Source organism: Cervus elaphus, chromosome 21, assembly GCF_910594005.1.
Source record: "Cervus elaphus chromosome 21, mCerEla1.1, whole genome shotgun sequence".
Classification (NCBI taxonomy): Eukaryota; Metazoa; Chordata; class Mammalia; order Artiodactyla; family Cervidae; genus Cervus; species Cervus elaphus.
In genome coordinates this window covers 62,025,203-62,047,890 of record NC_057835.1, presented here as the reverse complement: position 1 = coordinate 62,047,890, position 22,688 = coordinate 62,025,203, and the positions used below count along the sequence as shown (strand labels likewise).

The 22,688-nt window shown below is 32.8% G+C and overlaps 1 protein-coding gene across 33 annotated transcripts in view; it reads left to right on the top strand.

Annotated features, from left to right (window-relative positions):
- RIMS2 (regulating synaptic membrane exocytosis 2) overlaps window positions 1–22,688 on the top strand; it is a 590,415-nt gene that overhangs the window by 403,758 nt on the left and 163,969 nt on the right. For 10 of the 33 annotated variants that reach the window (XM_043880166.1, XM_043880144.1, XM_043880140.1 and 7 more), the window contains one exon: window positions 17,520–17,552. The exons of 22 other annotated variants lie outside the window; for them this stretch is intronic. In XM_043880166.1, the coding sequence (XP_043736101.1) occupies window positions 17,520–17,552 (33 nt within the window). The remainder of the gene's footprint in view (window positions 1–17,519; window positions 17,553–22,688) is intronic. One more of the 33 variants, XM_043880172.1, reaches the window with a different exon arrangement.

Below are 22,688 nucleotides of genomic sequence, written 5' to 3'. Positions count from 1 at the left end.
ATTCTATCTCTTGGTGTGAAGGGCCCACATATCATTTTGGAATAGACATAGTGTACATTGCCCTTCAGTTATCGAGATATACGATCAGCCAGAGCTTCTCCATTAACCCTATATTAAAATCAAATTCTTTGGTTCATGAAATTGGTTTCAGTTTTCTCAAATAATTATTTACCTAAAGGCAATCCTTTTTAATACATTGCTCTTCATACCTCCAATGAGTTAAAATTGAGACAGCTTATTCCATAGCATCATACTACAAAACTCAAAGAACAAAATAATTGGCGAGTTTCTAGTTTTTTTCATTATTCATTCTTCCTACAAAGAATTTTATGCATTCTTTCTACAAATAATAAAACTATTATATTCCAGTCTCCTTTTGGGAGTGCTGGAGGTATACTAGTGTACACATAAAACAAGGTACCTGCCTCATTGTCCTTTTATTTATTAGGGGAAGCAAATGATGAATAAAATAATGTATCATATAATTTCAGATACTGACATTTACAAAGAAAAAATAGATCAGGATAATGGAATAGGTAGTGTTTAAGAGAGTAGAGTAAGTGATTCCTGATAATTTTCTCTGAGAAGTAGCCCCACGTATGTAATATTTGAGCAGAGACTTGAATTACCATGTGAAAGTCTAGGAAAGAAAAGTGTACCTGGCAGAGGGAACAGCGAACATGAAGGCTCTGTGATGGGAGCAAGTTTGACTTGTTCGAGGAACAGTAGAGAGGCCAGCTGAGCACCACAGAGTGAGAAAGGCGGAGAATGATAGCAGGTGTGGTCAGAAAGGCTGGGGAGGTGACCCGTATAAGACCTGATGATCGGCGTTAGGACTTCGCTTTTCACCGAATGAAAAAGAAAGATTTTTATTAAAGTGACACAAAAACATCAGTTTGATTGTTAGGTTGAAAATAACCAGAAAGAATCAAGATTAGAAACAAGGAGAGCTACTAGGAGGCATTCCTAATAACCCAGGAAAGAGGTAATGGTAGCTAACTTAGACCAGAGTAATAGGAGTCATAGCATTCTGGATAGATGTGCAAAGATAGAACCAACAGAGTTACCTGACAGGGTAAGAGAGATGCAGTGACAGCATCCAAGTGTTGGCCCTGAGTAACTGGAAGGATGGAGTTTCTATTAACTGGTAGAGGGAAAAACTTGAGAAAAGTAGATTTGGTGGGAATATCGGGTGATCAGTTTTAGATATAAGAGATCTTGTTAGACATGTAAGATATGATGTCAAATAGGCAGTTTGAAATATGTTCTGGATTTTAGTTTAGAGATTTGGACTATAATTATAGATTTAGGAGTTATCCTTATAAAGAGAGACTTAAAACCACGAGGCCCGTTGAGATCCCGAGAGAACAAGTGTAGGTAGCTAAAAGAAGTCTGAGGACTGTGAACTGAACTGTTCTTATTTAGAAGTTGAAAGGATGAAGAAGCAAGAAACAGAAAGAGTAGGAGGAGAGATGTGGGGACGCCATGCGTTATAGTGTCCTAAGTGCAAACAAAGTACTTCAAGCAAAGAGAATTATCAAGAAGGTAAAATCACTAGATGTAGCAAATAGGAGACCATTGTGTTAACCTTTTTTAGAGAAGTTTTGGTGGAGCTGTAAGGCTGAAACGGCCAATTGTTGTTGTTTGGTTGCTAGGTCATGTCCGACCCTTTTGCGATCCCATGGTCTGTAGCCGCCAGGCTCCTCTGTTCATAGGATTCTCCAGGCAAGAATACTGGAGTAGGTTGCCGTGCCCTCCTCCAGGGGATCTTCCCAACCCAGGGATCAAACCCGCCTCTCTTATGTCTCCTGCACTGGCAGGCGGGTTCTTTACCGATAGTACCACCTGAAAAGCTCCCCGTGCTGGCAGGTGGAATCTCTACCTCTGAGCCAAAAGGCCAATTAGAGTGGATTAAAAGAAAGGAATGGAGGTTGTTTGCCTGGGAAATTCCATGGACAGAGGAGCCTGGTGGGCTATAGTCTATGGTGTTGCAAGAGTCAGACTCGATTTTGCAACTAAACCACCACCAAGTAGACACCTTTGGCTATAAAGGGGAAAAAGGAAATAAAAATCTGGACTAAGGGGAAAAGTTAGGGGAGCAAGCAAGAATACATGAAAAATATGTGGGAAACTTTGTGCTTATTCTTTGACTTGTAAATCTGGATCAGCCAGTTTGTTCTCTAGAGCCATCTGCCTATATTTTGCCAAGATATGTATCAGTGTTCCGTAGCTTTGTTCCTAGATCTAGAATCAAGACTTAGATTTTGAAGGAGCCTTATAAATCTGATAAAACAGCTTTGCTTCACTGGTAAAAGAGCAGAATCTAGAGGATTAGCTTTCTTTAGTCCACGTAGGAGCAGATCTCTAGTCTTGACTCCCTGTGTTATACATGTACATACCATGCCTTTTCAGATGAATGGCATTTTCCTTGCATGTGTTTCAACCATGTGTGTGTGTGTGTGTGTGTGTGTGTGTGTGTGTTTTAGATTTTAGGTGGGCTGCCGTCTGGGGTCGCACAGAGTCGGACACGACTGAAGCGATTAGCAGCAGCAGCAGCAAGTTCAACTCAGCCGATAGCTGCTATTTCCAATTTGTTGTTCTAGGTAGTCATTGAGGATGCAATGATCAATAAGATACATTTCCTGCTTTGGGGAGCTCCCAATTAAAAAAAATAGTAATAAAGCAATAATTTAATGATCAGAACAAATAAGACATAGTTGGTAAATTTATAACATATTACTTGCATAGAGTCTCTTAAGATTGTGATCCATATAGAGGAAGTAAGTTTTGAACTGTTCTGGGCATGTTTTCAGGCCAAAATTTTTCTCCCACTGCTTGTGATAGTACTTCATATTCTGATATTCTTTAATGGCTTAATTATTTTAATAATATAAAACAGAATTTCTAGAACACTGAAATGTAGATTTTCCTGAGGGGACTGATCTGAGTTACTACTACATAGAAATTTCAAAGGAAACAAGTTAGAGCCTGTGAATGGAGAGAGTCAGGTATGGGGACAGAACTGCTGGAAAATGTGGATGAGTATTTGGTACCTTGGGAGGGTGATGATGATAAACTCTGCCCTGAACTAGCCCCTTGTGAATGGGCTTCCCTCACAGCTCAGTTGGTAAAGAATCCACCTGCAATGCAGGAGACCCCGGTTTGATTCCTGGGTCGGGAAGATCCTCTGGAGAAGACATAGGCTAACCACTCCAGTATTCTTGGGCTTCCCTTGTGGCTCAGCTGGTAAAGAATCTGCCTGCAATGCAGGAGACTTGGGTTTAATCCCTGGGTTGGGAAGACCCCCTGGAGAAGGGAAAGGCTACCCACTCCAGTATTTTGGCCTGGAGAATTCCATGAACTACACAGTCCATGGGGTCAAAAAGAGTCAGACATGATTGAGCGACTTTCACTTTCTACTCTAAATAACATTCCTTGCTATGTAAATATGCTATAAATTAACCTCTCAAATAATTTAGTTTATTTAAATTGCTTACAGCAATACATGTCACATAGTAAGTACTATTATTTCTTGCTAGAATTTTGTGTTTTCAGTAAGAATCTGAAAATTTTGATTTAAGGTGAAACTAAACCTGATTATGATCATCACTCTGAACCAATTATTTCATATATATTATTTAGTAGTTTTGAGGAAAATAGTAACCCTGATGCTGTTCTTGGGCACATAATTTGCATAAGCAACAGTACAAGGAGGAAAGAATCCACCTGAATTGCAGTATGAATTGTTGCATACTGTGCAACATTTGCACATGTTTCAATCCACATGTAAAGCTCAACATGCAAATATCTAGAATACTTTTCTCTAAGTTAAGACTGCTTAAACCATTTGGACTTTTCCAGTTTCATAATGTTTAGAGATCTTCACTGGAAGTCAATACATCAGGTTTTAAACTCATTTCTACTCTTAAGCGTATGACCTCTGGCAAGGCATTTGTGGTAATTTCTCTGAACCTCAGTTTCCTCTTCTGTAAAATAAACTAACCTGTAAGGATCTTTAGCAGAAACTAAGTGTTTTGGAGATGTGGCTAAAAAATTGTTAGTCTCACATAGTTTTTACCTAATTTATTGTTTATGATGTTATGTGTTTGTTTATTGTGTCTGTTTGGGGGAAACTTAATGGCCATAACCTACTATTGCCTATTAGTGAGCCATTCACTCTGGGATTATAAACTAAACTCCACCATACTGCCTTCACAAGTCAAGTTCCTAAAGACACACAATGAGACGTAGGGGAAAATATTTTGTTCCTTTGAGTCTCAATGTTTAGTTGCCTACATTATTTCATATATGGAGACCCATATAAATAAAAAAGAAAGGAAGACAAGAAAGAAGGATAGGAAGAAGAGAGGAAAAATACAGGCTTCAAAGGAATCAAAAATAATAAGATGACTTTGACAGTCTTCATAATGGATGCTTGCTTCCGTAAGTATTCAAGGAATCGGATAGCATTTAGGGTGACAGGGTGTAGACAGGCTTCGTTTTGCTGCCTCTCTACATTCTCACAAATGCTTCTAGAGCAAGGAGAATACCAACACCCATGTCTTAATTTCCAAATTTACATAATATCTAGATAAGAATAGATTTTATAGTGGCATGGTAGATACTTCCTAAAGATAGCATTCCATGCTAACCTAGATGAATAACACTTTGACAAAAAATAAAATGGGAGAGACTGAGGGATACTTTAAAATAGCAAGGGATCTATCATATATTTCACTCAGTTACATCTGTTCTATAGAATAATAGCTTAGTGACAGTAAACAAGATGGATTTGAAAGACTGAGGACTTGTGACTCTTTAGGGTATTTCAGTAGGCAACTATATGGTGACCTCTATTACTTATCTTGTAAACAAATATGTTCTCATTTCTTTTCCTAATCTTTCCTTTCCTTCATGGTAGCCATTCTTCCTTATTTTTCTTTACTTCCCCTTTTGCTCATTTTATTTCTTTTAGACTACAAAAGCCTCAATTGATTAATCTAATATGGGTGAGAACCCCTCCTACCTCACACCTTTCTGCAAACTTCAGCCATTTTTCAAAACATACCATTGTTGACTTCCTAAATACAAACAGCCATCTTCTGTTTGTTTTTGAAAATAGCATAATCTTAGGAAGGTGATACAGTGCTACAGAAAAATCACAGGTTTTGTAACCTTGGCTCAGGGCCCGCCTTTACAATGGGCCAACTTAGTGACTCTAGGTCCTTAAGTCAAGTTAGTTCATCTGAGAAAAGCAAATCTTAGCATATCTCTTTTATCCCCAATATGCTGTTTTGAGAATCAAATGAGGTAATATCTGTGAAATTGTTTGTGAATCTGGGAACTATTTAGTTCTTATCCTTATTAATCAGTTCTTTGCTTCCTTACCTGTAGAAAACACCTGATAGAAGAGCCTTTCTGTGGTTTTATAGGCTCAGATGTGATGCTGTCTGTGAAAGTACAGTGAAACACGTAGATCATACAAATACAATCTTTTAACATAGGAATTTGTGATCTTTAACTTGTCTTGATATAGGATTGTACTACCTGGAATATAGGTATTCTATAGACATGTAGGTCTTTAAAATATCACTTAAAAATATCTCATAGTTTAATTTTCATGACTAAATTGTTTCTTCAAACTATCTAGTAGTTATTAAGTGAGTCTTTAGGCTTCCCCATCTACAAATTAAATTCGTAACTGAATGTTTACTTGATGCAATTATCCCCCTAGAAAAAAATGTTTTCTCTACTTGATTGGGTTTCTAGTTTGCAGCTGAGCAAAGGGACATTCTTTCTAACTCATACTTATCAACTAAGTTGCATTATGCATCTGATTTTTCACCTCTACTCTTTGGTAGTAGATGTACAGTATCATGGGTTACTACTTTGTACTTAAATCTTAAGATCTTTATTATTTAACATTAAGAAGACTATTTTTTAAATTACCACAATAATCCTTCAATAGAAAAAACTATCTTTAAGGGGCTGCATGCCTAGCACTTTTTCGCTATTTTTCTTTAATGTGACTAAAACACTTTTCAAACAATTTGAACGCTTTCCTGAAATTTTCCATAGTTTATTCTTAATGACATTAAGTATTTCATTTTAATTATATGACCGAATAAATTCAAAGAGGGCTAGGTATGGTTAATACTTAGCACTGTTTCTGAAGTGATAAATTATTTGGTAGTCAGTTCTGTGCTTTTTATGACTAATTCTGTTTTAAATAGACATTTGAGTTTCAACATAGGGTTAGATAATAGTCACATTTAGAACTTTTAGAAAATCTTCTAGATTCAGTGTCTTAATTTTATTGTCTCTGGTGTAAGTACTCTCACACAAAATCTCGACTAATCAGTAGTAAGAAGCCAGAGCAACTCTATAAATATAGAGCTGGCATTAACTTTAGAACTTTCAAGACCAGCTTCCTTACTGCGAAAGTAACACGTTAGAGGCAGAGGGGCTATAACGCTTGTCTGAGGTTGTACAGCTAGGTAATGGCAGAAGTGTTCCTAAAAGCCGCCTTAGTCCAGTTACCTCCTCTATCAATCACTGAGAGCCTTGATCTAAGTCTTCTTTCATCGTTGTATTGTCTGGTATTTATAAATGGATGGTTATGAGATTTTTTTTTTTGTTGCCGCCATGTAATAGATTTTCTTCAACTAAAATGTATGTCAACTCAAAAAAGTGTTTAAAAACTAACCCTGTTTTGTGTTAGGATATTTTCCTCCACACTTCAGAATATGCTTTCTACCAATACATGGAAAGGTTGAGCCATTTTCAAAACAAGCTATTTCTACTTCTACACACTCAGTCTTACTTCAGAAGGTAGCATATCGTTCTTTTTTGGAACATCACAAACTCTATCAAGTGGTGAAATTTGAAATAGCTTTTTAAATGACAAATGTATAGGATTTTAGAAAATTTGATATTAGAACCCACTCTTTATTGCTTGTGAAATCTTATATATTGATAGATAACCAAAAGTACTGGTATTCAAAATCAAGAAATATTGTATTGTAAATGAGTTTATTATTTTCCCCAACATAGGGAAATTAGTCTGTTGTTTTTGTGTTACCACAGATTAATTTTGACTAAGGAGAGATCATTTCTTTGTTCTTTTAACTAAAGAGTATTTAACTAGAGTCTTGAAATTTATCGGAAAATTTATTCTTTAAAGCTTTTAAGATTTCTCTTTCCACTAACAGTTGATTCAAACATGACATCTTTATCCAGATTGTTTACCATTTGGGAATGCTATTTTGCATCTTTATCAGATTATTTATCAATTAGAAAATCAGGGGGGTCAACTAAATGCCAAAGAGCAAATTAAATACTGTCAAAGCAAGAAGTTTATTTCCTTGCTGATTTTTGTGGGACCAGAATAAAATGTCTTTATTAAATAGCATTTACATATTTCAGGTCTAGGAACTGAAAAACCCTTATGCTTAATGCAGTCAATTCTAGCAATGTAAATAAACAAAGATGGTAGTGTATCCAAAATCATCCATATTTGATGTTGCAATATAGCATATTTTTTTCATTTTTGACAGTGCTTTTTATCTTCCTGGTTATATTTTGCTTAGCTTAATATTATAAAATAGGTTAGTATTTCATTCCGATATTCCATTATTTTTGGCCAAAGGTGAATAAGTACCAGAGGATCATTTACATCATGGTGAAACTTCCTGTGGATTAAAATGTCCTTAGATGGTAATTGTCTACTTGACTTATAGCTTTAGAAACATGTGAATAAAAAGAAAAGCAAGTTATACTTAAGTGTTTGTGAATGCTACTCTAAGATCAAAGAGTGACCAGTGAATCTTTTGAAACATGACCTACAAGGCCCAACATGATCTGTACTCCCTCCACTTCCCTTTTCATTACCTCTTTAACCACACCTTCTGTGATTTTCCATTTTGTCTTCACTGTACTCCAGCCAGGAGACCTTTGTGCTTTCCTAGAACATATCAGACATTCTTCCACCTCAGGACATTTGCATGTGCTGTTCTTCTACCTGTAATGCCCTCCCTTAATAATCATAGGAATAACTCCCTTGCTTCCTTAAGTTCCTCACTCAAAACCTTCCTTCTTAATCAGAATTTCCATGACTAACTCTATTCAAATTTGCATCACACCTTTCACAGTTCCTTTATTTCTTACCTACTTCATGTTTGTCTTCTTAGCACTTACCAGTAAGTCACAACATATTTTACTCATTTATCTTGTTTGTAATTTTTTTTCCCAGAATATAAGCTTTATGTCTTTTGTTGTTGTTGTTATATCACCTATGGCTAAACATGCCTGGATTATAATAGGTGCTGAATAAATATTTTTTGAATGAATGAATATTATATTATACTACAAATAATTCCAGATGATTTTAGATAAGCCAGATAATGCATATTCAATGATACTAAACTGATATTCATTTTTATTAAGATACTAATTTTTATTAAGATAATATTCCATAGCACATGTATTTTTCTGTTGTTTAACGAAAGTATTAAATATGGTAGTAAATAAATCACCATTTTATCTTATTGTATATTAAATATAACAGATTTTCTCTTGATTTGTATGAAAATCTCTGTATTTTAGTTCCATATAAACATTTTGTTTCACCACACTAATGTTTAGCAAAATGTTTATTTATAACAAATTAATATTATTCAATATTGATTAAAAAAACTGTATTTGATATATCACTGAAATCATTTTCTTAATACATTCAATAATCTTTTATTGAAAATAAAGTTTAGAATTCCCTGAAAGTAAACTTAAATGCTTTGGATTTTGAAACCTATAAAACAATTTTAAATGTCATATTTCTGTATTTAAAACATTAACTGCATACTGTTGAGAGTTTATGGAAGAATTTAGAGGAAAAATAATTTTTAAAAATTAGATCCCTGATGTATTTTTAAGTTTTTAGTACACAAATTATCTAATGTGTCTGGCAAACTCTGATTATATTTTTTGATTTATATTAGAAGTTACATGGGAAGACCAGCAGAAAAAGGTGAATGGTACGTTAAGTGATGACAAACCATTGCCGGCAAAGAAACAGCAATCTGAGCCAGGTTTGTCAGGATTTGGAAAACACCTGAAAGCATGAGGCTATAAGCATTGCACTTCATGCTTTTTAAACATGTGTGTGCTGTTGTGCCTCATTTTTCTCACTTTGGTGTGAACTTTAGAGTGTGTAGAGCCTGTTTAGATTAGAATGGTGAAAACAATTCAAGATTTATTTAGAAAACTAGTTACTTGTGTTTTGGAAAAAAGCAATTATTTTATTATTAAGATTAACTCCTTAGGGAAAAGGTGACTAACTTAAGCACAAATAATAACATATATTTGATTGTTTAGACCCAAATTAAATGAAAAGTGCTTACATCCCTTTAAAAGTTCTCTAGAAAGCTCAATATATATTTTTTTAAGTTTATCTTTGTAGGCCATTCCTTATATTTAATTGCAAATACTATCGAGGTATTATATCAATTGGTAATGATTTACTTACAACTTCTGTAGCTAAAATTATCGCAACCAAAACAAGACAGAATGAAAGCATAGTATGTGAATTCAATAGTCTCTTCAAGCCATTAATTCTATCAGTAAATTGAAATGAAGTGATTTTACTTTCTTCTTTCTTTCATCTCTTTTTTGGGGGAGATATGATTAAGTAGGAGAGGACAAAAACTTAAACCAGAAGCAAAAGGAAGAGACGCAAAGTGCAGAGACAAGTCAACTTAATAATCAGTACTACTTTTAATCAGTAATTGGATGAGAGTACAATGAAAATTTCATTCAAAATTTAAGAATGCTAATGGTTTTTTATAATACTATCATCTTTAAAAATTGTTTTATAGTAACAAGGTTAAAGTATTTTTATGCAGAAATTCAGTTCGTGTTAAATCTCTGAAACCTGTAGTTTAAAATATGTCAATACAGGGACTTCCCCGGAGGCCCAGTGTTTAGGACTCTGCCCTTGGACTTTCACTCACTCTGCAGGGGGTCTGGGTGCCATACCTCTTAGGGAACTAAGATCCTGCAAGTCACAACATGTGGCTGAAAATAAAATATCAATATATAAATTAAACTAATTTGTTAACAAGTATTCATTGCTGTGCTGTTGTATGCCTGACATTATGGTAAGCACTGAGGTCCTGGGGTAGATAAGAGAGATGCAGAAATTGCCCTCATAGAGCTTACATTCTGGCAATAATACATAAGTTAAAAATAATTATACTAAAGATTGGTTGTTATAATTGTGATAGTGCTATTAAAGAGAATAGGGTGTTTTGAGAAGTATTGTGTTACACAAGTCTGGGAGCAAGGAAAAAATGTGTGCTGTGTGCTCAGTCACTCAATTGTGTCCGACTCTTTGTGACTGCATGGACTGTAGCCTACCAAGCTCCTCTGTCCATGGAATTTTTTAGGCAAGAATACTGAAGTGAATTGCCATTTCCTCCTTCAGGGGATCTTCCCAACCCAGGGATGGAATCCTTGTCTCCTGCATTTCTGCATTGGCAGGCAGGTACTTTACCACTGAGCCACCCGGAAAGCCCATAAGGAAAAAATGCCATTGTGCAAAAGGCTTAATCTGTGAAACTCTGTTAGTGAAACAAATTCTAAAAATAAAAAAAAAAACAAAAGTGAAATCACATTGGGAATTTAAATATATTCATAAAGTTGTAAGAAAAATATCTTACACGTTTTTTCAAATCTTCAATTAAGAATCACTTGTTTCATCTAAGAATCACCTAAATGTTGACATATGGCAGAAACCAACACAATATTGTAAATCATTATCCTACAATTAAAAATAAATATGTAAAAAAAATAAAAATAAAATGTATAAATAATCAGTTTATTTGGAAAATAACAAGTAGCTTAATATATTTCAGATACTTTAAAAAATAAAGTATAAAATTGGTTTTATGTTGTGATTTATATAACAAAAATTATCACTGTAAAAATATCTCCTTGTGTTGTGTGATATGATTATCCTTGGTCATAAACTATTATTTATTTCTCTTGCTTGCCATCATGTCTGATGACATGAATACCCTTGTGGCCATATATTATCTATGTAAATAAATTACATTGAATACTAAAATCATGAAAAGTTGCAGTATTTGGCCAAATTTCTTTTTAAGCCTCACAAATGAAATTTCTTAAACTTCCTTTAGATATTTTTAGTTTGTGTATTCTCATATATTGCACATATTTTTATTACTTAAGCCTTCTAATTAAGTATAGGCTATGTATGTAGTAGAGAAAAATTAATGTGGTTAGAGTGCCTTAATATCATGGTTTAAAATGTTTATAGATTTTCCTACCTTGGCAATTGTGTATTTTCCTATATACTGGGAAATTCCTGGGAATTCAAACCCTGAATGTCATGAGTAAGTATGCAGTATGCTAAGGCAGTAAATGCTTTGTTAAATTCCACTGTTCATAAATATTTTTGTTTCTAAAAGAAAGAATATGTTGAGAATATTTTTAATGATTGAAACTTTGGAATGATAGAATGAGTGGAAAACAGTGGGCTATCAGGTGGGCCTAATTGCATTTCAATAGCATGTTTATGAGTTGGACTTCAAAGAAGACCTCTTTGGATTCATTCTTTATTTTATATTTAAATATATCTACCATATTAATTATCATTAATTATAATCAGTGTTTAATATATAATTTTTATTCACTAAAATCTAAGAGATCATCTTCCATTAATAGTCAAAGTTGTTTAATCAGAGGATTATTGTAGTAAACTTGTGGCATTAGAAAAAATTTGTAAGGGCTTGAACCCAAACCTGAGATGCATTGTTGGTGATGTACTGATCACATTTATTGTTATCTTTTTTGTTTGCTGTCTTACAAAAATTTATACAAGAACAGCACTGGGAATTTTGCATTTTAAGGATGTATACTGACAATTAAAACACTGCTTCAAATTTTTATTTTAAATATAACTATGGAACTGGAGTATTAAATGGCATGATATAGACTAGAAAATGGGTTAACAAAACTTAGATGAACTTTAAGTAATATGGATTAGTACCTGCTTCTTTTAAGAAAAATATATCTCTGAACTAGGTTGTTCTGAGAGAATTATCAGCAAATGGGTGATTTATTTTCAGTATTTCTAACTTAACTGACAGCAATATAGATGAAAATCCCTGGAAAAGATAATGATGCTTATCATATTAGTATCTTTGATGTGATCATAAAACACAAGAATTTTATAAATGGTTTTAAAACCCAGGTTTTATGTTTAATCTTCAGAGTAAATCATTAAATATCTTCGTCATGTAGAATGTGTCATAGATTTTGGGTAAGCCATAAAGTTAACAAAACACTCTTACTGAGAATCAAGGACATGCGAGCATGTAAAATCTGTTGTTTATTTTCTCAATAAACAATCCGATTCTAGACTAGAATACTATGCCTACAATAATGTACTGTTTTTAAATGATGAAAGCAAAGTTAATCTGTTGAAATTTGCTATTTTTACTTTGTGAGTTATCTGTTCTTCTAGTAATTAGCATAGTATATGGGAAAAGAGCATAGTTTTACATAAAATATTTTCTCTCATATTTTACTTAAACTCAAAAGTAGTCTGGTGCAAAAGCTAACTTCAGTTAAACTAAATGAATGTTTTAGATTGATAAAATTTCTCTTTCTCCAAAGAAAAAACTGTTGGACTTAAATAGTTCAGAATCTACAATACTTTGAGATGTAATTGTAAATGATTTCTGATATATGTGATGATCAATTGATAACTATCTATAAACAAAGATTGTCCACCTTGATTTGTTTTTTCTAAGTGGAAGGTATGCTGCAGCTAGGAAACTCTACAATTGACTTAGCTACTCCTGTATAGTTACCCTGAAACATGGCAGTGCTACTTACCTTGCTGTATCTTATCTGGAAATAAGTGCTTATGACTTTCTGGAAAAGTGAGGGCAATGAAGCACTTTCCTGGGTGACTGTATGATCATACAATTTTTTTGGAAATTGAGAATATTCAAAGTAACAAGTTATGTTTTACTACTTGCTGTAACATTTTCTGTGCATAAGCCCCTAGATTTAGCATTGTATGATTTAATGTATTAACTTTTAATTTTTACCAAAACAGAGTTTCCATATTGTATTTTTAATAGATCTGCAACTATGGTGAAGGCAGGGATTTTTTTTTCACTTAATTCAACCTTTGGAGTTATGCTTTATAAAATTTATTGTGAGGCAAACTAAATATTCAAAAGGGTGTTATGTTAGTGAATTTTATACTTAAAATTTTTCCTTGATTATTTTGATATTTGTGCTTTTGCTTTCTTTCATTCTTGAATACTCTAACCTTTCTTAAAAGTAGAAACAATTTATTTCAGACTAAATATTTTAATTTAGTCTATAATTAGACACTAGTCTAATCCATCTTATCTGGGAAAAAAGAATCAAGGTTGTATTCTTGGTTAGTATTAAGGTTGGTAATTTCTAATTCTTTCTGGGTTGTTTTAGAATGAATGTACTTTATTTTGGGAAAAGAATGTGATATAAAACAAACTAGATATTTTATAGAACGCAAATCAACTGATAGAAATTTTAGAATTAAGTACTGCTGATACCTTCAGATGTAAATACAGCATTGTTAACAAGGATATTCTCCTGGAATAATGTGAGATTTCATGATTTATGAGTTTACTTGCTCATTTAAAGTTGGTTCCATTTTCGTTAAACATACAGATAAATTTATAAGGCCAAACCTGCACTTAAGTGACTTTCTTTTTTATGATAAAGAGCATGCTATAGTTTGGAAATCAATTATTTTAAACTCCTTCAATAAGTACTCTAAGCATATTTTTCTTCTGCATTTAAAATTGCATTACAAGTAAGACTCTAAGGATAGAATCAGAAAAAAATCTGGTACAGCTAGGAATAATAAACAAGACATTTAAAAGATAAATATTTTTGTTAACTTTAAAAATAGGTTAATATTTCAAAAGATTATGCTTCACTTATTCCAATAGGTAGGTAGAAACTTTTGTAAATATTCAATAATCTTAAGGTTGTTGCAAAATTATGGAAAGTAATAACTAGTTTAGAAAACAAATTTGAATCACTTAGATTGAGGAGTTTTTCAACAAGATTTTTGTCACAATAGGGAAATTTTAATTTGAAATCTGCAAACTTTGATAAACATTTTGATTTTTCATTCTAGATCTTTCCTGATCTTTATACTGTTGAGATACCTACTAAGTAGATACTTTGCTTAGGCTTTATTTTGAAAAATATCTCTCCTTCCCTCAAAGGAAGCATTCTAAAGTTCCTATGACCTTTAAAAAACCCTCATGTGTGCATGCTTTGTCACTTCTGACTCTTTGCAACCTCATGGACTATAGCCCCGAGGCTCTGCTATTCATAGAATTTTCCAGCAAAAATACTGGAATGGGTTGCCATTTCCTCCTCCAGGAAAAAGCCCTCATACTTATTATTAACTTTTAATTACATGCAAGTTCTAATATACACTTAAAGTCTTAAGGCTGTAAGTGTGTATTTTATCTTTATCTATATAGATCTATCTATCTAATAACAACCAGCTATAGTGTGACAGTAATAGATCCCTAAGAGAGGGTATACTTTTACTGTCTTTAATCTCTCTAACTGGTTATTGGTTAAATGACGTGTTAGAAAGATTTCTCATTAGAATTGCCATTAACAGCACTGAAGGTAGAATGTTTGTCACAAAGTAAGGATTAAAGGAAAAGTAGAGAAATAGGAAAAGTGAAGGGGGTAGTTTTAGCTTCTTCAAGGTTCACGAAAGTCTGTAATTTATTATAATAATATATGTGAAATAAGTTTTTATAGCTATTGCCATTGAAATATGACACAGCTGTTTAAAGGATATAGAGTATAAGCTTCTCTTTTCAAAAGTGGATGTTTTAATACAAGCAGTGTATAATAAAAGCTATAACCACAAAGAAGACAGGAAAGCCAAACATTTAAAAAATATATTTGGTATAACTGAAAGCTATTCATTGAAATTTTATGATTTAAATTAATATTTGGTCTGCTAATTAAAGTTAAGTGATTTTATGTAAGATTAAAATATATTTATTAAGTGATCATGTTGACATAAGTAATGGAAAAGTGATTTAATAGGCACTTTCAGTTCATAGTGAGGTCATTGTTAAAATCTTTCATTTTCATCCTATTCTATAGTATAAATTTTGTATTATTTCTCAAAATAATTAAATTGTTGTTGCTAAGTATTACCATGTTCTTCACAAGAGTAAAAAGCATTGGTGAATTACTTGCATAGTTAGTTATACCATGTACCTCTTTTTAAAAGTGTCTAGTTAATGCTATATAATAAAATATCCAGTTCAGGTGTTACCATGAAAAAGGATTTATTTTTTTCTTATTTGACTTTTTATTTCACATGTTTTTATTGGGTCATATAGCATCTAGTAGAAAGAAAATTGATCTGTAATCAGGAGACCTGTGTTATATTTCTGGTATTGGCCTGGAACTTATTTTATGACCTTGGGTAAGTCACTCAAAGTCTGTGTGCTTCAGTTATTCTCTATAGGAAATTAATAAATGGGTTAGAAAGAATTTTGAATGTTTTGAATCCATACAACATGAGAAATTATTGCCTTAATGCCATTATAAAATACTCAAAATACAGGAAAATGCTAGGTAGCAAAAGAAGCTCCACTTATTTATGTTGCTTTTATGCTTTCTGTAAAAAAATAAAATATTTTCTTAGAGGTGGAATATACTTAAGCGGTTATTTTGTCCAATTCATACTAATATCATTTTAACAAGTGTGGAAGCTGCTTTAGTAGTGTGGTAAATATGTATGTAGGGAAGTTTTTACTATAGGAAATGATGCAAAATATGATATTAATATATCTCAGCATTAACCTATTATATTAATATAGCTCATATTTTCCTATTTTATCTCCTTTGAGAAATGGGTGGACTGGGATGCAAAAGAAAATATGGTATATAGCATGTTAATTTATGAGTGTATTTCAGAAGATAATACTTTTCTAGTGGTCGATCCTATTGGCAGAGTCTAGTTAGTATTACAGTTGTGATGAGATTGACTGTTTACTTTTGAATGGGTCAAAAGTGTGCTTGCAGAGTAATCAAAATGACATTATGTTTCAAAATATGTAATTTTTTTTTCAGATCTCTAGAATTCATACCAGGATTTCTCTTCTCTCTTAAAACATAAAGCTTTGGTTACCTCAATACTTCTTTCCTAGTGGAAAATTTTCATTTTCTCACTATTCAGAAAGAGATAAATTTGTTGTAGGAATGCTTTCTCTTAAGAGTTATAATTTCAGTATATCAATATTCCAAATATATTTTAATATAACACGTTTTTCTATAAATCACGCAAAAACCATGATACAAGTATTGCAGAAATGAGTGTGGTGTTTTGATTTAATTATTTGTATCACCTGATTTGAAGCTAAGAAAGGAATTAAAATAGACCATTTTGATTTTGTGTTATAATGTTTATCTGTATCAGTCATACTAATACTAACTCTTTAATATCTTTGAAAAAAATTTTCTTAGAATGCTCACTTTATCAAACATTTCCTGCTTCATCACTGTATAAAATGTCTTCTGAACTTTTCCACTATCAATGGATAAAGAAGTATTTCCTAAACACGTGCCATATCTGCTATAGGAGGTGTTGGATTTGGATGGGCAAATTTCTATGAGAACATCAGTGATCTGTTCTGTGATGTCTGTAATAATTTTCTGAATAAATAAGCCATATAAGGGAATATGATCAAAGAAAATTTATCTTAATTGAATGTTAACTTGAATAATTAATATTTAAATAAAGCCTTTTATTTCAGCTAGTCTTTTATAATTTTTATTATACTTGTTACTCTAGGGTATTTTTATAATAATATGTTTTTGTATTGAAGTATTGTGAATTATTGGCCTAATGGTCATACTTTATTTTCATATATGCACTGACAAATTAGGAAACTTGAAGGGCACAGAAATAAACTATTTTTATTGCTCTTTTTGAAGATTATTCAATTAAATCCTTTCCTTTCAATGATAACTAAAAATTCTAAAAGCATTTTTACAGATCTGAAATGGACTTAGTACTAAGTCTTAAACAATATGGTCTTACAAGTACTGTTGTGTTTACTAATGATATCTTTCTTCAGCATCACTGTTCAGGATTGGCTGTCCATAAATAATTGTAAACATTTGAATCCTCTTTATTTCTACACTAACTTTACTTTTCTGATTCTGCTAACCCATAGTAGCTTAACCAGTTCACCATCAGTTCTTTTGTATTTTTTTTCTTTTAATATGGTATGTATTTGATTATATCTTCCCTACACCTGTGCACAGGATTCTTTCTCAAAATGATTTGAGGCCCTTTCCTTCAGTGTCACTTTTTACCTTTTGAGTACATCCACTCACACCCATCTCCTTTGTCTATGTCTGTCCATTACACGATGTGATCACAGAAGAAGTGGACGCCACAAGGAGAAGACATGCAGGTCTGTCTCTTCTAATGTTTTCTTTGTTATTTTTCTTTTATCTAACTTGTCTTAGAAGTTTTTTTTTACTATATTTTACTTATTTTATAATTTTTCATTCTTTTCCTATATTAACAAAATGTTAAATCTGCAGGCATTTTTATTTTAGGTAGTTGTATATTCAACTTTTAGCAACAACTGCTCCAATTAGATGAATAAAAACAAAATGATTAATTTTATGTCATAGAAGTAATATATCCCTTTTTCCATAACTGGGTAACTAGCTCCAGATTCAAATATATGTATGTTTATGTATAGTCAGGTAGGTTAAATTTACAAATTAATCATACTTCAATTTGTTTTAGGCTTAAAACTTATTTTTAACTTTTTAATACATAATTCTAAAAGTATTTTGTTTCTATCTTGAGTTCAGCAGTGTGTTAGAACATGGAAAAGATTAAAGACCTAATACATGCCCTAAACAAGCTGTCAGTATGACAGAGGAGTTAAAATGTGTGGGTAACATGCTATGTTGATGTGCTAAAATGGATGACTCAACAATATGTTCTACAAAGGTATAAAGTCAAATAAAATTTGATTCGAATAGACGGCCAAACAAAGTTTCATGAAAGAAGTCACACGAACTAAAACTTGAACATTTATTCAACACTTATCTATCTATTTGAGTCCTCGCTGTGTGGTGCTGATCTCGGTGGAAATCACAGGGGGCACAGACGAGCCCCCTTCCTTCTGGGCCTTTTCTAGTATGAGTCTAACATAAGCGCAGTAGGATTACAGGTGCTATAAGAAATACATACATATAATTTATATGTATGTGTAGACTACAGTGGAATCACAAAGGATAGTGTTATCATTTCCCCCTGAGAAGTGTGGGTCTTAGTTTGAGAAAGACTAAATGGAAGCAATGATCCTTGAGTTGAATATTGAAAGCTAGAAATATGTTGGCCTTATGTGTACTGAATATATCAGGCAGAGGAAACAATATGGCAGAATGGCTTCAGACTTACTCAGACAAAAGTAGGCAGGGGAGAGTTTCTGAAGTTTGTGTAAGTTATTGAAGTATATAAAGCAAGAGAGGGACACAATCAGATATTTGCTTCTAGAAAGACTACCTGGAAGCTTGGTCAAAAATGGACTGAAACTATAGAAGCAGAAATACCATTTGTAAGGATATTGCATAAATCAGTTGAGAGATCAAAATCGGCTGAATTAAGGTATCAGTAGAGGCAGTTGATTCATGAGAAGTTATTTAAAGATGTAGACTCTATAAGACTTAGTTATCAATTGGACGTTATTGTTGCACGGAAAAATAAGATAATAATCTTGGGTGACTGAAATGTTTGGATAGGTGGTGGTATATTTTATCTTACAGGGAATATGAATTAAACAAACATTTAGGGTGCAAAATAAAAAGTTCAGTTTGGGGATGGGTTAGTTTGAGGTTTCTCTGGAATATTCATTTAATATCTGTGTTTGGATATATGGGTCTGGAGCTCTGGAGAGAAGTCTGAGCTAAATTATTTCAATTATAGTATTCTTAGCATGAAAATGGTTCCTTTTTTGTTTTGTTTATCTGATTATTCTGAATATTGCTCATTGGTATGTATTATTTCAAATTTGCTCTTCAATTCTTACTATGTTTGCTTGGCATATTTTGAGTGCTATGAGCTTACATTTGACATTTTGTTCTACTTGTATTGTATCCTAAAATGGTAAGAGAAGTAACATTCATTGTAGGGGAAGTTTGACATAAGTGTATATGTGTTTACATCTAAATGTACATATAAACTGTTTCTGAAATATCCCCAAATTTTCAATTTATTACCAATCATTTTATTTACATATTTTATCCATTTTATAGATATTTTCTGTTCTTGGTTACATTCTGTATTTAATGGGCATAATATTACTAACAAAAATCTAAGACGTAGGCACTCAAGATTGCTCAATCACGGGGAGTTCCCTGGCAGTCCAGTAGTTAAGACTCTGCACTTTGACTGACAAGGCCATGAGTTCAGTCCCTAGTGGGGGACCTAAGATCATGAAAGCCATGTGGCGTGAAAAGAAAATTTTTTTTTTACAGGATTGATTAGTCATGGGAAAACATAACTCTAGTTACTACAGTGAAATTTTACAGAAAATGTAAATCACTCAGTTCATAATGAGGCACATGATATCAACTCTGATTCAGTACTGTGTTAGATAGCTCAAATGTTACGAGAGACACAATAACTTTGAGAAATATTTTATGTAAGTTTAAGCTTAACATTTTATTAAGTAATATTGTGGTTTTTAACCAAAAGGTCTCAAATGAAATATATGTTTATGGACATATATAAAAACATCACATCATCTATGAAAACTACTACTGATAGAGTATAATACTTAAACTTAGTTCTTTGAAGCCTATAAATATTCAACTGTAAGGTAACAGAGTTAGGAACGTTCTCGGAGCTTGACACAGAAATACCCAAACATGGGATAAACATGATCTTGAGCATTTCTTCCTTGTGTGGGTGGTGTGGAAGAAACTGAAAAGATTATTAGATAGAAGTCAAGAGATCTAGTTTTAGTCCTATTCTTGCTAGTAAGCTGTGATTACAGACACATAATTTAATGTCTTTGGGTTTCAGCTGTTTCATATTTAAAATGGGGGTTTATAATGCATTGTTTTTATTTTTTATTTTTCATTGATGCCATACTTTTTTTTTTTTTATTAGTTGGAGGCTAATCACTTCACAACATTTCAGTGGGTTTTGTCATACATTGATATGAATCAGCCATAGAGTTACACCTATTCCCCATCCCGATCCCCCCTCCCACCTCCCTCTCCACCCAATTCCTCTGGGTCTTCCCAGTGCACCAGGCCCAAGCACTTGTCTCATGCATCCCACCTGGGCTGGTGATCTGTTTCACCATAGATAATATACATGCTGTTCTTTCGAAACATCCCACCCTCACCTTCTCACACAGAGTTCAAAAGTCTGTTCTGTACTTCTGTGTCTCTTTTTCTGTTTTGCATATAGGGTTATCATTACCATCTTTCTAAATTCCATATAAATGTGTTAGTATGCTGTAATGTTCTTTATCTTTCTGGCTTACTTCACTCTGTATAATGGGCTCCAGTTTCATCCATCTCATTAGAACTGATTCAAATGAATTCTTTTTAACGGCTGAGTAATATTCCATGGTGTATATGTACCACAGCTTCCTTATCCATTCATCTGCTGATGGGCATCTAGGTACCAGATCTGAAAGAGACAGGTGCACCCCAATGTTCATTGCAGCACTGTTTATAATGCATTGTTTTTAAATTTAAAACTTAATCCTGATTGTAAGATGTTACTGCTAAGTTTTCAAAATAGTTTTCATGCACTGTTGATATGATATTCAATTTTGCCTAGACCAGTTGCTCACTTTAATTCTCTTTCATAAAGATATTTATATTGGGGGAAATAGTGTTCCTGTAAGAAATAGTCTGAGAAGTAGTATTAGAGCAAAGACTGTGGTACTAAACTGCCTGATCAGTTTCACCACTTATTTATATGTGATCCTGAGAAAGTTGCTGTCAGATACCTCACCTATAAAATGGAGATAATAACACTACTATGTCAAAGTGCTTTCATAATGATGAAATTAGTTAATATATACTATGTAAAGCACCTAAAAACTGTGTTACATAGTAAGCACTATATAAGTGAAACCGTTATTTTATTATTATATAACATATTAAAAAGCAATTTTTATTTTAGATCAACTGTATTGAAGCCCATGCATTTTGATGTGTAGACATTCTTTCTATGATATGATGGAATGATAGCATTAATTCTTTTTGTTATATTCATTGCAAGTGTCTTATTACTCGTTTGTGGCTACTAGTTTAGGAGCTTTTTGGCATACGAACTTGCACATCAAGACTGCTACAGCAGAAATGAACTTTATCATTTCTGAGGCAAGAGAGTTGGATTGAAACAGCAAGAACATTGAACCCATATAGGTCTGAATTCTAACCCAAGTCTGTCACTCACTAGAGATGTGACTTTGGGCTGCTTACTTATACTTCCTATTGAGCAAAATGAACTGCATGTGATTAAGGAGTTAATTATCTTTGATGAAAGCATAAAAGAGTTTCTTTCTGGGAGAATGCTTTTCTAAGAATAAAAGCAATGAAAAAATTTAAAAAGAGAGATCTGACTAAAATGTGTCAGGTATTAGCTTCAAAATATGAAAATCAGCATAAACTAATTAAAAGGCAGACAACAAATTGTGAAACGTATTTGCAGCAACTCAGTATTAAGAGCCTTAACATCTGAATCACTTTGAAACAAATAGTATCAATTGTGATATAAATTGTATATTCCAAAAAGCTCTAATAGAAAAATGGGCAAAAGACATATACAGAAATTTTACTAAGCAGGAAATACGTTGATCAATAAATATATAAAAATACTTTATTTCTTTCATAACCACTAGGGAGAGTGTGGTAAAAGAGTGGTAGCATAGTTTAATATAAATCTTCCTAAAAAGCAGTTTTTTTCAGCATAAACCAAGAGCCTTAAAATTTTCATAGATTTTTGACCTGGCAGAAATCGATTCAGAAAAAAGACATATATTCAGATAACTTCCTTTTCACTTATTTAAAGTTGTATGTTTATTTTATTTTATTTTTTATTTACTTTTATTAGTTGGAGGCTAATTACTTTACAATATTGTTGTATGTTTAATATCTATAAAAAATATTGTAATATAAATGGATTGGTATGAGCAGTAAATAGGTTTCATATAAAAGAGAATAAGTTAGCATGAATATATTAAGAGATAATTTCCAAAGGAGTGTAAATTAGGTTATAGTTTAACTGGAGAGGAGAATGCTACCTGACAGATAACAGTTTCTTTTATCAGTCTGCTTGAAAGGTTGAGGGCTGGGGTATGGGAAATGAGGGGAGGGATGAGGAAGGAACTGATAATGGGAAAGCCAAAGTTCGATGGACAGCAAAATGACAATAAATAGAAATATTGGAGATGGTTAGATAGCATCACCAACTCATTGGACTTGAATTTGAGCACACTCCGGGAGTTGGTGATGGACAGGGAAGCCTGGTGTGCTGCAGTCCATGGGTCTCAAAGAGTCAGACA